The 23107-nt window shown below is 33.8% G+C and overlaps 1 protein-coding gene and 1 non-coding gene across 3 annotated transcripts in view; one reads left to right on the top strand and one right to left on the bottom strand.

Annotated features, from left to right (window-relative positions):
- Positions 1 to 23107, top strand: part of TBC1D32 (TBC1 domain family member 32) — a 183862-nt gene that overhangs the window by 116635 nt on the left and 44120 nt on the right. Inside the window, exons 23-26 of one of the 2 annotated variants that reach the window (XM_069488271.1) lie at positions 2693 to 2815; positions 3850 to 3958; positions 4781 to 4874; positions 17311 to 17436. In XM_069488271.1, coding sequence (XP_069344372.1) covers positions 2693 to 2815; positions 3850 to 3958; positions 4781 to 4874; positions 17311 to 17436 — 452 coding nt within the window. The remainder of the gene's footprint in view (positions 1 to 2692; positions 2816 to 3849; positions 3959 to 4780; positions 4875 to 17310; positions 17437 to 23107) is intronic. The other variant, XM_069488273.1, reaches the window with a different exon arrangement.
- On the bottom strand, positions 15669 to 15810 carry LOC138396177 (small nucleolar RNA SNORA62/SNORA6 family). Its single transcript, XR_011235644.1, has one exon. It is a non-coding gene; the product is annotated as a small nucleolar RNA SNORA62/SNORA6 family (small nucleolar RNA).

The following is a 23107-nucleotide window of genomic DNA, read 5'->3' as shown; positions in this document are numbered from 1 at the left end:
AGGACAAGGGTCCTCCTGCTGCTGTTTTGTGTATTCCGTTGCCACTATTGAGAACAGAGGATTCAATTTTGCATCCTAGGTTGTGCTGCTCATTATAGAAAAATTTGTTTTTCTTCTTAGAAATTTATTTTGCTTTATTTCTGAGGAATTTGCTGTTTTTTCATATCATGGACAGCCATGACATCCTTTCTTAATCCCTTCCCTAGCCCTATTTTTATTTTTACTGCCATTGGCTTCTCTTCAACCCATTTTGTGATTAAAAATTTCTGTGATATGCTATTTTCCTATTTTTCTCCCTCTTCACTGGGTGTATTATTTCTAAGATGAGAAAGGAAAATGTCAATTTATACCATCTTCTTCAAACTAGAAGTCTATTCTTTTATTTTTCATTCCATCTGTATTTTTACTAACAAAAATATTTTTACTTTTGTAAACAGAGTATGGGATAGTTTTCCAAATGATGATAGTGGATTTTCCTTTAGTTTTATATACATTTGACCTTTTTAGGCTGGTTTTAGGGAGTAACATTGATTTGCTATGTTTGATTCTTAAATGGTTCCACCAAACCTTTTTTCTATTTTTTTATGTATGCTTTTGAATAAGTAAAATATACAATTATATCAAAATTCAAAAATTATAAAAAGATATACAGTGAGAATTAAGTTCTGATAGTCTCTCACAGAGCTAACAATTCTTCTGTTTCTTTTTTGACCTTTGAGAGATATGCCATGTAAAAACAAATATGTATTTATATATATAATTCATGTTTTTCTATTTTCATTCAAATACTAGTACTATACACAATATTTTGCACATCTCCTTTTTTAATTAATATACCTTGGAGATAATTCTTTATCAAAACCATAAACTGCTCTATTCTAAGATTTCCATAGTATATCACTGTAAAAAAAAATACCCCAGACATTTCAACTTTTTACTGTGGATGGATATTGATTGATTGCTGTATGGCTACTTTGCAATAAATAACCTTCTGTGTAAGCCATTGTGCTCATGTTTGGCTATATCACTAAGATAAATCAGTGAATGTTTAATTGGAAGGTTGGTTTCTTCTTGGATCTCCTGTTTCATCAAATGCCACCTTTCCGAGAGAACCACCTGACCATCGGTCTACCATAGTCAACTAGCATCTCCCAACACAATATCTTTTCTAAAGACTTTTTTATTATAGAATTTTTAAGAAAATACTGAGTTGTATAATCTTCCATGTACCCATCACTCATCGTTATCAGTACTTTGCCAGTCTTGTTTTACCTCTCTCCCTCCACACAGATTTTTTTCCTTAAGTGCTTTAAGGCATATTTCAGATATGCCATTTTACCTATAAACAATTCACTATGTGTCTCCAACAGATAAGGACACATTTAAAAAAAACAAAAAAACAAAAAACTCAAACCATTTACCACCATGTCATTATTACATCTAACAAAATTAACAATATTTTTCTGATTTCATCTAGTACCTGTCTTATATTTTCCTGTGTGACTCAAAATATACTTTTCAGTTTGTTTGAATAAATATCAAAATATTCTCATTTCCTTAAATTTTTTACCTTATAACATTATTCCTTTCCTGTCTGTTTTTCATGCTATTGTTTTTCTGGAAAAAATAATATAATATAATGTGTGGGATTCTGTCAACTCTGGATTTGGTTGACTGTTTGCTTTTTGTGTTGTCTTTTAATATATTTCTCTAATCTCTGTGTTTCCTATAAACTGATAATGACATTTCTAGGATTGATTAGATTCAGGTTCAATTTCCTTGGCAAGAATATTTCATAGATGGAGTGGTGTGTGTCCTCTTGCATCACAATAGGAGATACATGATTTCTACTTATCTCTTTTAATAATAATAAGATAGAACAGTGTGGTTAGGTGTTCTCAGCTTGATCTACAATTATAAAGTTAGCCATTGATTTTTTTTTTTTTTTTTTTGAGACAGAGTCTCACTCTGTTGCCTGGGCTAGAGTGAGTGCTGTGGTGTCAGCCTAGCTCACAGCAACCTCAAACTCCTGGACCTAAGCAATCCTTCTGTCTCAGCCTCCCGAGTAGCTGGGACTACAGGCATGCGCCACCATGCCCAGCTAATTTTTTCTATATATATTTTTAGCTGTCCATATAATTTCTTTCTATTTTTAGTAGAGAACGGGGTCTCGTTCTTGCTCAGGCTGGTCTCGAACTCCTGACCTCAAGCAATCCTCCTGCCTCGGCCTCCCAGAGTGCTAGGATTACAGGCGTGAGCCACTGTACCCAGCCGCCATTGTTGTCTTATTTAGTGAACATTTTCTACATTAATAGCAAAATGATGATTTGATCATTCCTTATGTAATTGCTGAATGAACAGTTATGGCAACTTGCAGTTTTTATGGATTTGCTAATGTTCTGTGAATTTCTAAATTAAGTAGCAGTTGAGAAGAAAATTTACTATTTATATAGATACATTTTTTAAAATATAGATTAGAAATTACCCATGGTCTTTAAAAAACATTCAGTAACAACTTTTGAAGAGGAGATTACTATTCAAAATAATTAAAAATATATTTGCAATGACTTCATGACCTTTCCTATAAGATTTGTATTTCCATGTATAGGTATTACTTTGTGATGTCAAGGATGTATCTATGCTGTTAGGACATATTTTACAAAATACACTTTTACTTTTCATTTTTGTGTAGATTATTAAATGTGGTATGCTGTGATCTAGACATTCTTCTTCTATTAGAGGCTCAGTATCAAGTATCTGAAATGCTGCTAAATGCTCAGGAAGAAAATATCTTAGAGACTTCTGAGAGCCACAGGTAAAAAAAAGGGTTATTAAAACGTAGTAATAAATTTTCTTTACAGATGTTTTAACACAGTAATTTTCTATATAGTTTAATGTTTTTCTACTCTCTGAATTCAATAGATGTAAACAACAACAGAGTAAAAAGCAATTAAAGCATAAATGTTACAGAAAGATTATGATAGATGTTTTTGGAGAGGGCTTGTGGAGTACACTTTCAAAGTTTGTGTTTGTTTGTTTTTTTTTTTTCTTTTGGTTAAGCCCTAACATTCTTAGTGGTTGCATGAAATTGTATCACCTTTAAATTCAGACTATTTGTGTAATATGACCCATTAAACAAAATGCTTGATTTTGTGTGGCTTGTGGATGTACTCTTTATTCTCTTAATTATGTTAGTTTATAGTCATAAATTTTGATTACTTACAAAATTAGGCTATGGTAATGTCTTGATAATTTTTATTAATAAATTACACTTGCCATTACCTCAGTTTGGCCGACAGTTATCAAATATATGTTCAATAGTTTTGCATTGCTTTTATTTCTGTAATTAAAAAAAAAAAAAGATGTCTCCATCCTACCCAGGTCTTGGAAAATTATAGAGTATATTACTTAATACTATAGGTTTGGTGGAGAAGGAAAGGATTAACAACAGCTACAGAAAGTGTGGACGTTGCTCATAAGTAACACTTAGATTTTGAATTTAACACCCTGGGTCTAGAATATAAGAGAACCTTGACTGAAAATGTGATTGTTACAATCACTCTAATAAAGCTTGCCCTAATCCGATTTCTTTAAATGCCAGTAACATTTATCAAGGAAGTATTCTTATATTAATTTCCTTATAATCTCCATCAGTTGTTTGTTCTCTAGCAAATAGAGTTATTTATAAGATAAATGTGAACTTAGCCCTTGTATTTTAGGAGATACACTGATAAATAATGTTTTCCAGACTTTTCTGACTTTTTTTCTTTAAAATCTAATGACTTGATTTAAAAATTAAATCATATTCAGTTAAAGAGATATCAAAGTTGATAAATTTATTTTTTGCAGGGGCTTTATAATTGATGGCTTATCTGTAGAGAGAAATCATGTTCTTGTTAGAATGAATCTTATTGGTGGGCCATTGGAACGGATTTTGCCTCCAAGGATACTAGAGAAGGTGAGTGGGGTAAAGAGGAGGGGAGAGTGTTTTCCTGAGGTATTTTGAAGGAAGGTAGCCCACTGAAGTGACACTGAACAATATCACCTCTCAAATGTCTACATCACAGAGTTGAACTTTTATTACTTAGGAAAATTTAGGATGTAAGTAAATGCTTTCAAACTAAAATAGTATTCTTGATGGCAAGGGGTCATGAGTGCCTGTTTGTGTAGTGGAGTGTGGTATTGTTTGTTAAAAAGTTGCCATTCTCCCTGTATGTCTTTGAATATTTTACTTTCGATGTCTTTCTCTTTCATGATACCTACCTTTTATTATTAGATGACTATGTTATTTTTGCATTTCATTGGCAATACTGAATACCTCCCCTTCTATTAATATACACAATATGGGTTTCTCATGGAGGTTTTCTTTGGTTTTGTTGTTATTAAGAACATTCTTGCTTTGACTGTCACTCTGGGAAAAATGAGATACAAATGATGACAGCACAAGACAAAGTTTTTGCAGGAAAATCTTTTGATGATTACAATTTTCCTTTCATGAAAAAAAGTAGTAATGCCATCATCATCAGTTCTAGTCACTAGGACAAGTTACCATATGTCTGTCTTCAGTGCTTATTTAATGTTGTTTGTGTTATACTTTGTTTCTATTTTTAAGTGTTGGAATATTAAAGTATAGTATCAAAGAGCTTTTGGTTAGTTGGGCAACGACTCTAGAATTTATGAGCAAAAAAGCCAATTTCAATTAATCATATTTCAGATAGCTTTAAAATTTAATATTATTTTAAACTACTTCCTAAAGTCATCTGCCTTGCTTCATTTTCAGGGTGAGAATCCATATCCTTGGCCAATGTTTTCATCATATCCCTTGCCAAACTGCTATCTTTCAGAAGTTACAAGAAATGATGATACAAAAGAAGGTAAAATGTTTACCATCAAATGCCATGTTATTTTTAATGCTTTTGTTGTCATTTGAAAAAAAATAAGGGAGATGAATATTGATTTTTGTTCACCTTGTATACATAGGTGCATTTATGCCTATTTCTTTGTAATTTTTTTGTTTTTCTCATGGTTCTTGCTAATCTGTATGGTCATGTGCCACATAATGATATTTTGGTCAATGATGGACCGCATATACAATGGTGGTCCTATATGATTATAATACCTTCTTTTTATTATGCATGTTCTATGTTTAGATATGTTCAAATATACAAATATTTGCTATTGGACTATAATTGCCTACAATAATCAGTACAGTAACATGCTATACAGGTTTGTTGCCTAGGAGCAGTAGGCTAAGTGTGTATAGCCTATACTGTCTAGTTTTGTGTAAGTACACTCTATGATGTTCACATAATGACAAAATCATCTAATGATACATTTCTCAGGATGTATCCCCATCGTTAAATGATGCATGGCTATATTTGTATGAGGCCAAATAATTTTTCTTGTGGCTAAGGTGTGACAAATCTGTTTCATAGCAACAGCTGTTTGGTTAAAAAAAAGGAAGTAATGGTTTTTAATTTATTGGATTAATTCTAGGTATGTAGAACTTTTATTTATTCAACAAAGTAGCATGTTTGAGTAACTGCTGTGTGCCCTACACTAGTCCTATCTATTCAAGACTTGAAATATAGTGAAAATTATGGTACTCACCTTTGTGGATTCTTGATTGTTTAGAGAACATATTCAAGTAATTGTATGGTGGTACAGTGTGACAGCAAAATAGACAAATGTATAGCCTGTTGGGATAGTACATACACAGAAGAGTAAAATTATGTGTAAAAGGAGGCATGAGGTTTAAGTATGTATTTTCTGGGTAATAGAAGAGGAAACAGCAGATGGGCTGGAAGAAGCACATCTTATTTAGAGAACTGAGTAGTTCAAGGATGTCTGAGATTCTAATATAACTGCAGGAATGACAGGAGGTAAAACTAAACATGTAAGCCAAGTCCAGCCATAAGATCAGTGGAGCTCACACTCAGGTGTTTAGACCTTATCCTAAGAGCAATGAAAATTCAGAGTTTTTAGAATAAAGAATTCAAAGATGAAAGACGAAGATACAGGATCAAGCTATTCATTAATTTAAAAAGTTAATTCTTATATCAACATGTTCTCCTTTGTAATACCATCAAACTTGCATTGGAAAGAAAGAATATGTATGAAATTCATTTCAGATTCATTTAATGCACTTTAAAAATTTTCTCTTTGTGTTTCCCCTTGCTTAATCTATAGCTTTCAGAGACATGGGGGTGATAGTAAGTAAGTATTTTTCAAGAAAAGACTCTTGAGATAGAACCATTTTGGACTCTTTTCCTACTGAGTCACATCTTTTAATGAATCTAAATCAGTCTCAAGCTTTTAACCTCATGGTTTCCTATCCTACTTTTAGTCTTTTTATCAGGATCTTTATAGCTTGTCATTATTGTTTTAGATTTCATCATTTATTCACGCATTCATTCATTTATTTAACACATGTTTTTGAGTGCTGATTATCAGGTGCTTCGATAGGCATTGGTTATAAGATAATACATAAAACTTGGTAGATTTGGTTCATTTTCTCATGGTGAGTCAACCTTTTTCCTGGTCTCTCTTTCTTGTGTTGGTGGTATAGCATTGTTATCTTTGCTAAGCTTCACTTGAAAATAAATGTCTTTATTAGCTTTTTGAATAACATATTCATTATCAGTTTTATTATGTGATTACCATCTTTGATAATTTGTTTATTGAGAATAATTTGGTAAACTGAACCAGGCAGATAGAAATAAAAAAATAAGATTAAAGGAACACTACCTTGAGAAGAAAATACATCATCAGTTCCTAGGAATCAGTGCTCAGAGGAGTATACTTTTATGTCCTGCTCTACCCTTATAACTTATTTATAAATGAGAATAATAATAGCTTCTCTGTCTAGCCCAGAAGATGACTACAGATTTCTGACCTCAGGTGGCATATAATGCTGCCAGGCAGTCATACGTTGTGTCCCCAGATCTATTCACTTTCCGAGTCTCCTAGATGACTATTTTCAAATCTTCTCTCTCTTCAAACCCTCCTCTCTTTCCTCATCTTTCCTTTATCAATAGCTATGTTTCCTATTTTACTGATTATATAAAAATATTCTGTAAAGAACACCCATGTGCTCCTGATGCATATCATCTCATTTAACTGTATCTGTGCCACTTTAAGTTTTCTATTAATACTGGTGCTACCTAAAGTTCAGTACTTGTCCCCAAGACCAAATCAGTGAGAATGAAGAACAAGGACAAAAGGTTTGAGGAAAGGGACAGGGAAGTTTATTAATTTGCCAGCAAGTAAATACAACAGTTGATTGACTAGCATCTCAAGGACCACCATCCTGCCTTTAAGCAGAAAAATAGGGCTTTTTAAAAGAGGGGATTTTTGCAGTTGGGCTTGGGTCTACTTGACCAGTGTCACATGTTGTGGCTTCAGGCTACTGTTGTTTAACTATGGTTGGTGGTTTGGGTCAACATTATCTCCTGTGATGACATCTTGTGACCCTTAGACAATTATGTTGAGTCACCTTCTGTGGTTTAAGATACTAGAAAACAAACAGCAAATAACATTTTTCTGCCCCTTTGATTACTGACCTTAGGGAAGGAATTTAGGTTTTAATTCCCCCAAAAGATGGGGGGTTTTTAAAGAGACAACTTGTAAAACATTTCATTGCCCTTTTTCAGACCTTTACCTCTGTTACACTGTGAATGAACTGCCATTGCTACTTGCAAAGGCCAGTTTTTCCATTTGTGTGCTATATGCCATGCTATTTCTTCTCAAAGATATTGTTTTTAACAGGTTTCCCTTTTTCTTTTCTTTCTTTCTTTCTTTTTTAATCTGGATCCCCAGCCTTCCTGCCTACACTGTAGATTTGGGACTTGCCAGCTTCTATAATCACATGATCCACTTCCTTATAATAAATGTCCTCTGTCTCTCTCTCTCAATTTGTTTTTATTTATACACATACACACTATTGGTTCTACTTCTCTGGAGAACCCTGACTAATACAGGTGGCCTTTAGTGTGCACAACATTGCCTGATAGAATTCATCCATCCTTCACATCTGTTTCCAATTAGCCTGGCCTCACTTTGGATCATGCCACCCAGCTTTGTTTTACTTTCAAGGCTTTAAACTTTATATTTTCTCTCGCCAGCTACAGCTTCCACACTTTTCTGTTCTACTACTCCTAAATATGCATCTACTCTTTAGCTTTACTGAGGCATATAATCATTTGATATCACTTTCACCCAACTCTGTAAAGACCATTTAGCCCTCATATGGTTGTTCTTGAATCCTACCCAGCTAGACCTCCTTGACCAGAGACTTCTATATTGTCATCGCTAATCTCTTGGGTGAAACTAATTTTTACCACTGTAGTTTTTAAAAATTATTTTTAAGCGACAAATAAAAATTGTATATATTTATTGTGGACAACATGTTTGGAAATATGTATACATTGTGAAATGGCTAAATGGAGCTATTATCTCCTATCATACTTATATTTATTTTTGTGGTAAGAACATTTAAAATTACTCTCAGTAATTTTCAAATATACAGTACATTATTATTAACATAGTCACCATGTTGTACAATAGATCTATTAAACTTATGCCTCCTATCTAGCTGAAATTTTAAATCCTTTGACCAACATCTCCCCTAATACCCATCCCTGGTAACCACCATTCTATACTCTGTTTCTATGAGTTTAAATTTTTCAGATTCCACATAAATGAAATCATGCAGTATTTGTTTTCTGTGCCTGGTTTACTTTACTTAATATACTGTCTTCCAATACTGTCATGTTGTCAAAAATGATAGGATTCCCCTCTTTCTTTAAGGCTAAACTCCCTCTTTGTTTATTGTTTTTTTTTATGGGAGAGATCTCTATTTGATCTTTTTTTGTAAGCCAACGAGCATGCTGTTTATTCTCCCATATTTAAAATACCTGCTCTTGACCCCACTTTCCCCTCACTGGAATCCCATTTCTGTCCTTCCTTTTATTGTAGAATTCCATGAGGAGTTGTCTATACTGGGTATTCAAGTTACTCTCTGTTCTCTCTTGAACTTGCTTTCAAGCTAAGCAGGCTTTTATTCTAACACTCTGCCGGCATTAAATCCATTGTTCTGATCTCAGTCCTCATCCTACTAGACGTAGCAGCATCATTTGACATAGTTGAACCTGTCCTCATTTTTTAAACAATTTCTTCAGTTGTCTTCCAGAAAATATAGCTGTTTGATTTTCTTCCTGCATTTCTGTTGAATTCTTTTGTGTCTCCTTTGTTGGATCTTTCATATCTGTTTAGCCTTTAAACTTTGGATTGGCCCAGGGACCAGTTCTCAATTGTCTTCTTTTTTCCTAGCTATATTACTGTTGTGAGGATCTCATCTAGTCTCATGACCGAAATACTATTCAATATGCTGATGGCTCTCAGACTGATATCTCTAACTCCTATCTCTGCCTTGAACTCTTGTCTCATATATCTAACTGCCTACATGAAATCTCTGCTAGGATGTTTAAACAAGTATATCAAATTTAACATATCTCAGATATACTTTCGAAACTCCCTCAAAATCTGTTTCTTTGGCATTTTTCCTCATTTAAGAAATGGCATCTTTGGGCTTCTAGTTCTTTAGGCAATAAATCTGAAGGCAACATTCCTCTCTTCCTTTATACCCCACATCTAATCTGTCAGAAAATCCTCTTGACTCTTTATATCTAAAATAAAACCACTTTTTCTCTACTATTACTTTTGCAGTATCCTGCCAAGTGTTTAGTCTGTTCTCAACACAGCAGCTAGTGTGATGATGTTGAAACATGGGTTGGATCATATTACTCCTCTAACTGAAATCCTTCAGTGGTTTCCCTACAGTCTACAAGGCCCAACACATTTGTGACATCCTTCCTGATACATGCTCTGTTTTGGGGAGTGTAGTACAATTTTAAGTCTTATTTAGTTTCTTATTTTCCCACCATACTGGACAGGAACTCTTACTGATTTTCTGTTTGTCCCTCAAACACAAGTGTTTAAATAAGACATTACTCCCAATTTAAAAGTGTGGCTTCCTCTTAATAAGAATGACGCTGGCATTACTATTGTTGTTATTAAGGAATAGAGAATGATCTCCAGGCAGCGTGGATAGCCTAGGAGAGGTGCTTCAGGAACAGATTTTACAAAGATTTAGTCAATTCATGACTGTATCTCATTTTTATATTGCTGACCTGTGTCACTGATCTTACACTCTTAGCAGAAAATGGGAGAGAAAGTCAGAAGCATGTGCAGCTTTCCCTTATACCGAAGAGAGTATAGTGATGGTGCTTCTGTTAACCCAATGGAAAAAAAAAAAAAAAAGACCCAAATGTGTTGCTAACAGGTATAAGGCTAAATCAAAGGTAATGTGTCTGGTTAAATAGTTAAATAAAACTAAACATTGTGCACTTCTAAAAACATTATGCTTAAGCTAGTAATACTTTAAGACACAAAAGTTATTTTAACAGCAAGAGTCATGTACTTTCTATTCTGCTTTTTTGATTCAGAGGTAATGATTCACTGATTCTGATAGGTGTTATTTTAGTCATCATTTGCACTGTAAAATTTTGGTGTATTACTTCATTGTTGTAGGAAAAATATCACTTCAGTTTGTGCACGTGGTGACATCCTCCTCATTTGTCTCTGAGTTTCTAGATTTATGCTGCTTGCTACAGTTAACATCTCCTCATCTGTTAAATTGCCTCTTGTTAGTTCATTGGCATTCATAGTAGCTGTGAAATGATTCATCTTCATCTATAAATAAGAATCTTGAAACATCATCTGGTTCAGTTATTTTTCTTCATGAGCATTTTTAGGGTCACCATATTAAGATGTGTTGCCCTTTAAAAGCTATTAATTTATATTTCATGTATGTATATATGCACATATATGTATGCATACATGTTTATTGGCCATTTGGAATCTTCCTTGGAGAAATGATATTCAGATCCTTTGCCCATTTTTAAATTGGGTTGTCTTATTGTTGAATAGTAAGAATGCTTTATTCTATAAGAAATACTATATATATACACACACACATATATATGATATATAATTTGCAAACTTCCTTCCCTTCTTAAAATACATTATATTTATGCCTCTGAGCCTTTGCTCTTGATGTTCCCTTTACCTGGAGTACTACTTTCTACTCTTCTCGTGGGTAGTTCCTTTTAAACATTTTGCACTTAGTCTAAATGTCACTTTTTCAGAGACAGTATCTCCACCTTATCTATGATAAATTTCTTGCCTCGCTTATCTCTCTCCTTGGACCCTTGTTTATTTCTCTAACAGCTCTTATACCTGATAGTGAGTTTATGTATTTGTTTCTTGTCTGCTGCCCTAAAATGTAACTTCTATCAGGCGAAGATGCCGTTTGCCTTAGATAGTAGGCAATACATAAATATTTATTGAATGGATGGGTGAATCACTATTGGATTTCATCTCCTTTTATTTTTCTCATTGTCAGAATCTTTCTTCCACTTTGTCATTGGACATTGGAAATTTTTTCCAGGCTAATTTAAAGTGTAAATTTAGGAATTTTTACTGGCCCAGAATAACGTCTTATCTGACTCATTTTCTAGAGTATGCATAGCTTTGCAGTTAGAAAGCTTCTTGAGCTAGACTTCTGTATATATTATTCATGAAGTAGACACCTTTATTATAGTTATTTTATCATTTACAAAGTGATACTTTGTGTTTTATGGCACATAAAAGGTGTACATTGTTAGTATTACATCGCATTTTTTCACAATTGAAAAAAATAACCAAAAAACGCACAGCCTTTTATTCTGTGATTACTTCAAATTTTGTCTTTTATAGCTTTGGTATTTTACTTTACTGTCTTTTCTATCACATTTCTACTTATCTGATAAGGAATTGATTTTCTGCCTGGCAAACATTCTCTTTCAAATACTATATAAAAGAGTACGTTTCATGGTGATAATCATTCCTTTTAATGGACTATACCAGATAACGTTAAAATATTTGTAGTCAAATTGTTCAAGTATTTTTAGTCAGATATTTTAGATGATATTCTTATATGAGAGAACAGATCATTTTAAAGTTCATAATATGTAAGATATAAATACATCGCTCTATAGTGTCTTTTTTATTTTATTTTTTGCCTCAACGTGAACTAGTTTTTCTTACTTCAGATTAAATAAGATAAAGAGAAAGGATATCATACAAAACTGAACCAAATACTAGTTAGAACTTGTTTTCACAGTTTATAAATTTTCATCTCTAAATGAATTCAGTATAAATTATCTTGAATCATTAGGTCCTATATATTAATCAAATGTCCGCAAGACCATATTATGTTCTAAGATAAGGACGAAGAATCTAAGCCCACTATATTACATTTATATTATTTACATATCTTTGGATATTTTATAAAAACAGCACAAGTGAAAATGCAAACATCTGGCAATGTTAGTATATTAATATGTTTGGGAATGGAAGAGGCTTTTTGATAGGTATTGTATGCAAAGTTTATTTTGAACATTTTATAGTTGCAGAAGACCATTTATAGAACAGTTAGATAATCATTGCACTGTATTTTGGTCAATAGTAGAACAATATTAATATTAGGTAAAATTTCTAAATTACAGATGGGGCCAGAGAATGAGAATACTGTATTCTGTGTCTCTGGAGTTATGCAATGTTCAGTGAATAAGTAACAGAGTTCATGGGTTATACATAGCTATAGTCTTAGAATGTCAACATATTTTATCCTAGTTCATGAACACCTCATTGTCCCAGTTATGAAGACATACTGATATTATTTTAAATTGTTTACATTAAAAATTGTTGAAATTTAGCCTTTTTAACTACAAATATCTGTTATTTTATCACTAGAACAATATCCTTAATTTAAAAGGACAGTTTTCCTTAGTCTATACTAATTTTATTTAATTAATTTTCATGTCCTTACTGGACATAACTGCTTATTCACTGGTGCTACTTTTTGCTGATGCTTTCTTTTTTTAAAAAAATTAAGTCTGTGTTCATATCCCTGATGAGTTACCTTTCTTTCTTTTTCATTTACAAATGAATGACAATCCATTGTGCAATTCTAATACTAAGGATTCAAAATTGGAATATTACCTACATAGAATGTATAAGGAAACTTTTTAAGAGAGAAAAAAGGAGAATGAGATGGACTGTAATTGCAACTACATTTTAATAAGATAATGAAAATTGCCCAATTAACAAATGACTAGACAGGATTGTCTTCATTATCAGTCTGATAAATTGCATGAAATTTAGGATTACCACCTCTCCCCCAATCTACTAAAAATAGAATCCCCTAGGCATAACTATAAAAGTGCCCTGAAAAATAATATGGTACTATATAAAACATAATATAACATGATGATGGATATTGTTGTTTGTTCTGATTTTAAAAGCCTTTTGTGTTCGTTCTGTCTTATACATATAGTCCATCTATAAATATTTTTGGTGATGAATTCTCCCTTTTATCAAATACTTATCCAGGACTTTGTGTCTAGTCTGACATATTCTCATTATTTTTTCTTTCCTTATTGTTTCTAACCTTGGAATCAAGATTTATTTTCCGCAGATAAAGGTAATTGACTTTTATTTGACATCAGTCTGTTAACTGAGGAAACGGGTAGTATCACTGAGATTATGGTTTCTCTCTTATGTAATTAATCTTGAGATGCAACTGTTGAAATGCCCAGTTTAAGAATACTTTCTTTTGAATAGTAAAACCTTGTTTTTTGTGTATTTTTACTTTTATATTTGAAACATTATTTATAGCAACCAGAGAAAACAGATCATGTACTAGTTTAGGTGCAGTATAATGATGAGGGATAACTAATTCCTCATTTTTTTTTAACTCCACTAATTTCTCCTATAGTAAATGTTTAGTTATCAAATATTAAAGAAAATCAAAAGTGGTATGATAAATCCAAAATAAGGAATAAGCTATATAAAATGTAAATGTCATATTTTAAGAATCCATAGTTGTTCAAACAAAATAAAGACTTGTAAGAATTTAGATATTCCCAAATTTGGAAACAGAAAGATGCCTAAATTCTCTATGTTGGTTCTCTGTACAATTGCTTCTTGGGGACCACTCCAAGGTCTTCTCTTATTATAATAAGAGTAAAGTGAAATGATGACTAAGTTAACCTAAATGGAAGAAGAGAAGGATAAGAAGAAACATAAATGGTAATAAAATATTCCACAAATAAGCTTCAGGATAATAGAAGCCTGACTAAATTAAGCCTAGGAATCTCTGGCTAGTTTATGATATCTTCCTTTTGTTTTGTTCCTTTTGCAGCATCTGTTATGATATTGATTGTAAAGTAAGCACTCAAAATTGCTAACATCCTAGGAAGGAATTTTTTAAAAGTATTTGTATAAACAGCAGATTTTCTTCTGTATTTATATTGAGCCTATGTTTTCCTCTCCTTGAAGTGAAATTTCTTTCTATATAGCCTTTCTTTCTACATCATAATAATCTTACATAATCAATATAATCTTTGTTTCTATATGATCTTTTGAGAAAAATCATATATTTTAGTAATATATATGCTTAATTTTAGTCACCTAAATAACTTTCAGTAATACACCTTTACATACACATGTGTATATATAAATTTTTATATACAACAGAATGTATTCATTTTAAGAAATGTTTGAATTTTTACAAATATCTATATATACATAACCATCACCATAATCAAAATATAGAACATTTTCTCATGACCCCACAATAATTGCCTTTCTCTCTTGTCAACTTCTTTCCACCCAGCTTCAGGCAGTCACTGATTTTTTTCCCATTACTGTAAATCAGGGTTTCTCAGCCTCAGCACTGTTAATCCTTTGGATAAATGTTTGTTGCAATGGGTGGTGCTGTCCTGTGCATTGTAGGATTTTTAACAGCATCCCTGGCCCCAGCCTGCTAGATGCCAGTAAAACTCTCCCTCCACTTTCTCAGTTGTGACAGTCAAAATCATCTATAGACATTGCCAAATGTCACCTGGGGAGCAAAACTGTATCTACTTGAGAACCACTGCTGTTAAGATTAGTTTTTCCAGCCAGGCAGGCGTGGTGACTCATGCCTATAATCCTAGCACTCTGGGAGGCCCAGGCGGGTGGATCACTCGAGGTCAGGAGTTCGAGACCAGCATGAGCAAGAGTGAGACCCCTGTCTCTGCTAAAAAAAAAAAAAAAAAAATAGAAAGAAATTAGCAGGCCAACTAAAAATATATAGAAAAAATTAGCCGGGCATGATGGTGCATGCCTGTAGTCCCAGCTACTCAGGAGGCTGAGGCAGAAGGATTGCTTGAGCCCAGGAGTTTGAGGTTGCTGTGAGTGAGGCTGACGCCACGGCACTGTAGCCTGGGCAACAGAGTGAGACTCTATCTCAAAAAAAAAGAAAAAAAAAGATTAGTTTTTCCTGTTTAGAATTTCATACAAATAGAATTCTATAGGAAACATTCTTTCTACCTGTTTTATTTACTCATAATAGTTTGAGACTGAACCAGATTGTTACATGTATCATTTACTTGTTTGTTTTTACTGAGTGGGATGTCAGCATTGATAAACTACAATTTGTTTAAACATCTGTGTTTTGTTTGTGTTTTCTTTAAATCCCTAAAAAGAGCTTTTAAGTCTTTTTTTTTTTAAATTAACATTATATGTGTATCAAAAATTACTATCAGACTTCACTCATTGGGCCAGAGACCCTTGTGGTGTTAGTGAAAACTTGCCCCTCATGTAGTATACTGCCTACATTTGCGAGTTCAGTTGCCTCAGCTCCAAGCTCTAACACTGTGCACTGATTTTAAGTCTTTTATAGTTTTATCTCAGTTTTTTGTAAATCTGTTTCTGTTAACTGACTTATCTGCAGCTATGAGTCACATTTTTCCTTTTTTCTTATTTATGGGTTTTTATTGGATATTTTGGATTTCATTAATTTTACATTAAGTCATAGATTTTGTTGTCTTTCTTTAAAGAGCAGTGGAAATTTTTTTGGCAAGCAGTCAAGTTACTTATGGATCAGCTTGATCTTTCAAGGCTTTCATTTTTTTTGTTAGGGTGGGTGTAGAATTGTCTTTACAACTAATTTAATCTTATTATGAAGGTACAACCTTTCTGTCACCTCTATGGAATTTAACTAGTAATAGTATTCCCTACTCTGTGTGGAACTTGGACATCTCCTAACTCTGTGTCTACTCTGGGAATCGTTCATTTTAGAGCTCCCAGCTGTTCTTTGCCCAGTCTTGTGGAGTTTCACCCTTACCCTATATAGCTGAAAATTCAGCAAGCAACTTGACAAATACTTAGGCAGATTTCTGGATTCTTTCTCTGTTCTTTCTCTCCACTATTCTGATCCACAAATTTTAGCCACTTCAGTCTCTCTGCAATTTGACATCTGTCTCCTTACCTCAGCAAGACCTCCTTGGCATCCTCCTTCCTACATGGTGAACTTGAAAGTGCCTCCAAGAAGAAAATGGGCAATCATAAAGCTCATTCATTGGTTTGCCTTTTCTCAGCCATCACAGTTCTGCACTGCCTTATTGGTTAACATCTGCAAACAGTTGTTTGATATACTTTATCTAGTTTTCTAGTTGTTTACAGCAGGAGAGCAGTTCTATTCCCAGTTCCATCATCATGACCAGAAACAAAACTCTGTTTTTGAATTTTTTGTCCTGATTATTAAAAGTAGGAATTCACCATGTAGAAATGTTGGGAAACATGGAATTCTGTATATCGTTCATATTTATTCTACTCAATATCATTAACTTAGAGTTTCACATACCTATGATATCTATTATGGAGGAACTTCCATTTCCCCTTGTCTCATGTCTATACATCAAATGACCTTTGTTGGAGTAACATAGTCTCTCTGGCCTCTTTCTGGATTTCCTCACTTACTCTGCACAAAGGAGTAATCATTGATAGATGAATTTGGGAGAAGCAATGGAAAGTCTTGGATTAGCCTACTTTTGTAGGCTGTGCTTTTAAATCAGCCTATCTTTAGGTTATTTTTGCATCTTTTCTGAAAGACTTTCATAATTATGGTTATAAATCAACTATCCATTTTATAATCTTTTTATAAATTAATAATCCATTTTTATGAGCTTTTAATAAATGTGTCAAATAACAATTGATGGTATCAGATGTAATTACAGAAAAATATGTTTTTCTTTGAAAGCCATTATATATTCTATACTTCTTCTGGAATTTACAACTGTTTGCATATGTAACATTAATACTACTTTTCAGTATATATATCATGTCTATAACAGTAATATAACATGTTATCTTTCTTATTAGATAATGATCTTGGCAAGCTTTTATTATGCTTCAAAATGTCTGATAAACAAACTGAATGGATAGAAAACTGCCGAAGACAATTTTGCAAAACAATGAAGGTGAAACCTGATATAATTAGTGGAGGTGGTGAGTGCATTGTTTCCATTGTGGGTTTTTTTCTTTTGATATGAAAGTTATTTTAATAGAAGCTGTGGTTCCTAAATATTAGTATTGGTATATCTAGAAAACATAATACTAATTCCAAAAGTTCTCTGACTTCTAAGAAACTTGCGATTCTGAGATGACCAAAATTAAAAACTGAGAAACTGCTAAGCTTTTTTTTTTTGAACTATCAAAATGGTCTTGGTTAAGCAAAACTGGAGCACTAATCTACCTTTGCCTAGGCAGTAGTTTGCTTGGTTTTACCAGTTTTCATCTGAATATACCATATTGCTATATTTTTTAGAAATTTTATTGAATTTTTTAATCGAGATAATTACTTTGCAACACAGCCATGTCTGTCCAAATCAATTTGTCAGGTTTCAGTCTGAAATGTCTGTTCTTGATGCGCTCATGGCCTAAGAATGACCAGATGCACCAAGTAAGGCAAGCACGAAAATGAGGTTTATGGAGGAGAGAAAGATAGGGTTATAGAGCAAGAGCAAGATATAGGTTCACAGAGTATGATACATAGGCCACAGATGACTACTGGACCCATTGTCGCAGCAAAGGGAGAGCAAAAGGAAGGGTGCAAAAGGACGTGGTTATGGTCTGCGTCTTGTTCTATAGTGCCTGGATTGGGAACTCCCTAGTGGCTTAAATGTCACCGTGGAACCACTTTGATTGGACAGTTGGGAGTTGCATGACCTGAGTCTTAACTACTAATAGGGTTGTTCTAGGTCAATTTTCAGATTCTGTGGTACCTATTTTGCTTGGCTTGTGGGCTAGAGTCCTCTGCATTCTTTTGGAGCTGGCATGCTAAGTTATGATTGGCTGATTTGTAGGATATTCCCTCTTCCCCCTGCCCCCGCTCCCCCCCCATGGCAGTCCCTTGGGAGAGGATTAGGGTGGGGCTGGACCAAGATGGGGGCCTGGGGCCCACCCTTGTTCTTCTTCTCAGGTGGGGCAAAGGCAACGGCACCCACTTTTGTCCCTAGAAGACCCAGAATCCCTTGCTATCTGCCTAACAAATTTAGTGATTCCCAAGGAAATTTTATTTTAAGGGAAGAGATATATTCTTAAAATGAGCAAACACGTTTATTTATATTCAAGTATTTATATGTGCTTTTGTTTTATGAAATCATTTTTAAATTAACATTATTTATTTTGAATGGAATAGAAAGAAGCTCTAAGAAAAAGGTTCTGATATCATTATAAGCTAGATTTCCTGAAAGGTATAATTTAAAAGTGATTTTCCATTTTTTTGGCCATGTTTTATGGTTTTCATCTTTGTTTCATGTGCTATAAAGTTAAAAATGGAGCATGGGGGAAAAATTTGTATTTTGTTGATTGTTGGAGAAATTATATTTTCTAAGAATGATATATATATCATATATATATACATACACAGGCAAGAAATCAAACATTACTCTTCCATGTTTGAGTATAAAGTAAACAGTTAAACTATGTTTTGTCCCCCCAAATATTTATAAAATATCTATTATAATTATACATTTACCATTGTTTGCATAATAGAAAATATTTAAAATTGACTTATATCAGTGGGTTTTGCACAAATTAAAAAAGCAGCAGCTTGGAATGATGTTTAGTTTAAACATAATAAGTAAATGTGTAGTCCTGAGTTTATCTCTGCCCAACAGGGATGGTGATAAGACAAAAGACATATATCACCTGTTTAACCATTATTCATGCCTTTGAAACAGGACAGGCAAGTAGAACATTACCATTAAAACTGCATTCTGTTTCTAATCTTGGTATTTTGGGGCACTTCCCCCAAGTCTTGACCTCAGTGCTTCATTACATTGGTATTGTGTCCACCATTGGACTGCAAGCTACTGAAGGAAATTAGAAATATTTTACCCCAAAATATCGCATTTTGAAATGCTAAACTGATTGAAGAAGCCTTAAAGGCTCTCTGACCTTCCTCACCCCTCCACCATTGACTCTCACCAAATCATTGAAGTTTCTTTATCTGCCTGAGATCCAGACTCACCTAAGAGAGCAACTGTTCTCCCTGTAAGACCAGGAATGTGACCACACCTGGACAGACTCTCTTAGATAATGTCCAATCTCTCAGAAATTATTTAAATTCCAAAGGGAACTATTTACCAGTTAATCTTTGTTCCCTATCCATTCATCCTCTCTAGTAATCAATCCTGTATTGCCCTTGAATAGAAAGCCTCTTTTCCCTCCTCCCATAACCCATTTTACCAGAAAGGGATATAAGCTTCGGAACCTTGTTGGGGAGTTGAATCTTCGCTTTTGAGGGTTCCAGTGTATATATGTTAAAATATCTCTGGACAACTTTTCTCTTATTAAACTGCTTTATTGTGAGTTGCTTTTTCAATGAACCTTCCAAAAATGAAGGGGACTTTTTCCCTTCACTCCAATACTAATTTCAATAATAGATCTGACTGATTCTGCAAGGCATGATCTAGTTGCTAATGGAAAACTCAGTTACTCTTCACAGCAACCTTTTAAGACAAACTATGTTTTATAGATAAGGAAACTGAGGCCCAGAAATTTTAGGTAACAAGCCCAGGTCACAGTAGTAGGGCCAAGACATGAACCCAGGCAACCTTATGCTGAAAATCTATGCTATGTATTGCTCTGCTATGCTACCTCTTTATACCTCCTCTTTTGTGCCTAATGTTTTGCACATGGGACACAAACAACATTTATTAAATAAATGCAAGTAAGCATAACACTGATTTAGATAGATTATAGTACCAATTTAATATCCAATATCTCATAACACACTTGTTTCCTATCTGTAAACTGAGTTGAACTAATTTTGAAGGTATGCTCAATGCAAAAAAACTAAACGAATTTATGTTTTGAGAAATAGGCATGCCTGGTTATGTGTGTGCACACACACATGCACGTGCTCACACACATATAGTCTGGCTCTGTAATCTGGCTCAACTTGGGTTTTAAATATGAGCAATATACAGTTATGAAGAAATAAAGATTTTTAAATTATCATCACCTATTATGTAGTTTTGTTGCCTAAACCACAGTGGGTTTTGGCCTAGGTCCAGTTGCTTGTCATGCAAAGATCCAATTATAGAAACATGAATTGCCAAGGAAGAAGGGAATTTTTAATAGGACAGACATCTTGTTGGGAGAACTGGAGAAGCTACCTCAAATCCATCTTTCCGACTAATGGAGATCATGGGCTTTTGAAGGAGAGGCCTGGTGCCTTGGGGCAGGTCTTGGTGTAACTAACAGGGGACTATATGCATTGAGGGGAGGCTGTTGGGGGATGGTGAATCTTGGCATTGGAAAGTCTACCCAGGGACCTTCAGAATCTTAGCTCCTTTGTCTTGCAGAAAATCCACCATTTCTGGGAAACAATTCAAAAAAGTCAAGTAGTTAAGAGAGAGGATTATAACAAACATGCAGGGGTCATTGAAAGTTGTTTGTGGGGCTGGTTATAGTTTCTCCTTAAGACTTGTGTAATGCTCCACACCACACAATAAACACTATGAATATTTGTTAATTTTTTCATAAATATAATGAATGAATGAATTTGTCGTAATTTCTCTATAAGTACAAAAATTCTAAATCTGAAAGAAGACAAAAGGAAATGCAGTTGACAAGAATTTATTGAGAATCTACTTGTTGACTTCCTGTTTTGCTCCCCACTATGAGCAACAGCTACTATCCTTTGTGGTAATAGTGAAGAGAGGGAGAACAATTCATTAAATAGTCTTCCTGAATTGATTGAAACCCAAGCCATCCTAAACAGCTACCAGAGGAGAAAATTTCCAACTTTATTTATACTGGTATTTCTGGAGTTTTCCTTCTAGGCCTTAAGCTTATGAAAAGAACAGATAAGAGAAGAAAGTGTCAGTGTATACTTCATTACATATTTCTGTGCTCACTCACTGGGGGAAGCAATAGATTACATGACCTAGAGCTTCTCTTAAGCTTGCAGAAATAAGGCAATCTTTGAAAACATTAGTCAGATTTTTCCCTTTCAGTCCTTATATTTGGTTTGAGTCTCCTCTTCTACTACCCCTCAACAATATCTCAGACTTTTTTCCTAAGATAGACCTAACTAGAACATGTCTGCTAAAATGCTAAATATTTACCTTCATTTGCATGTGTTTTTTTCATTCAACACTGGGAAAGAACACAGTTGGACAATCTGCTCCATTAGGTTGAATTTCAAATATGTTCTTGGACTACCTCACTTTTTACACATTATGTTGCCAGATGCTGGTTTGGCTGCCCGCCACCTGAGAACCAGGCATGAGAGGCAAGTTGTTGGTAAAGGAAAGGTGGTCTGAGGAGATGGCCGACTATTGTCTCAAAAACCATCTTGTGTCCTCTACTTAGCACCTTATAAAGGGAAGGGGTAAAGAGGGTTGGTGGCAGAAAGCAAGCTTAAAGTCATTATGATTTGCTTTATGGTTATTAGCAAACAGTAGGTCCTCTTGTGCATCTTGTTATCACCAGTCTGCGGTTGGCCTATTCTGGATCTTGATCTGTTTTTCCTCAAGGTCATTTCTAATCTTGTACCTGCCCGCTTGCTAAGCAAGCAGCAGGTTAATTCTAAACTTTTAAAACAGAACAAGGCAAAAGCGTACTGGAAGCAAAATGGCTTCCCTTTAACTAGCCTAGCCTTACAGTCTGAGTGGCCCTTGGGGTGCACTTACAATTAGAGTACAAATCATACTAGTTCTACTTTTTTTTCCTCATTGTATTGTCACAAAGGCCCCTGTAGATCTGATTAACCTCTAGATTTTCCCTGAATTTTACTCACCTAGCCTCTTTATATCAACCTATTTATAAATAATAGATTCCATAATCAATTCCAGATTTAATATTTCTTAATATTTTATAAGTCTTTCTACAGTCAACTCCCTATAAAAATAAGCCTCTGTATTTTTCATATTATTTTATAATCTGTATTTAATCTTTTATTAGTCACCTAATATTAAATTTACAGCTGAAAATCATTATAAGTATATTCCTATTTCTTTCACTAATCGATTGATAATTTAGTTCATAAACAAAATTCTAATGTGAGATTCATATAACTTGAATTGGTCACTATATAAATGTTTAGCATGTCTGACAGACAATATTGGGAACTGTGGTATACTTTATAACTATAATATATTTTGAATAAGTACAAAGGGTCTTCAAAAAGTTCATAGAAGATGTGTATTATAAAAAATAAATGGTTTTCAAAATTTTTTTGCACCAAAATAAACTTGTACTAACTAGTTATAACATATCTGAATAGGACCTAGTTTAAGCCACTAAGAAGGATAAGACATCAGTTTAAAAACAGCCCCCATCAGAGCAACATATTAATTCTGCTAAAATTGAAGCAAGAACAAAGACCAAATTTATGAAGCTTGGGTGTAAGAATGGTGAAATCATTGGTGCTTTACAAAAGGTTTATGGGCAAAATGTCCCAAAGAAATCAGCAGTTTACAAATGGATAACTCGTTTTAAGAAGAAATGAGAAGTTGTTGAAGATGAAGCCTTCAATGGCAAACCATCCACATCAATTTTCAAGGAAAAAATTCATCTTGTCCATGCCCTAATTGAAGAGGATATATGATTAACAGAAGAAACAATAGCCAACACTTTAAACATCTCAATTGATTCAGCATACACA

This window comes from Eulemur rufifrons, chromosome 15, assembly GCF_041146395.1.
Source record: "Eulemur rufifrons isolate Redbay chromosome 15, OSU_ERuf_1, whole genome shotgun sequence".
NCBI lineage: Eukaryota > Metazoa > Chordata > Mammalia > Primates > Lemuridae > Eulemur > Eulemur rufifrons.
This window is presented reverse-complemented; position numbering and strand designations above follow the sequence as displayed.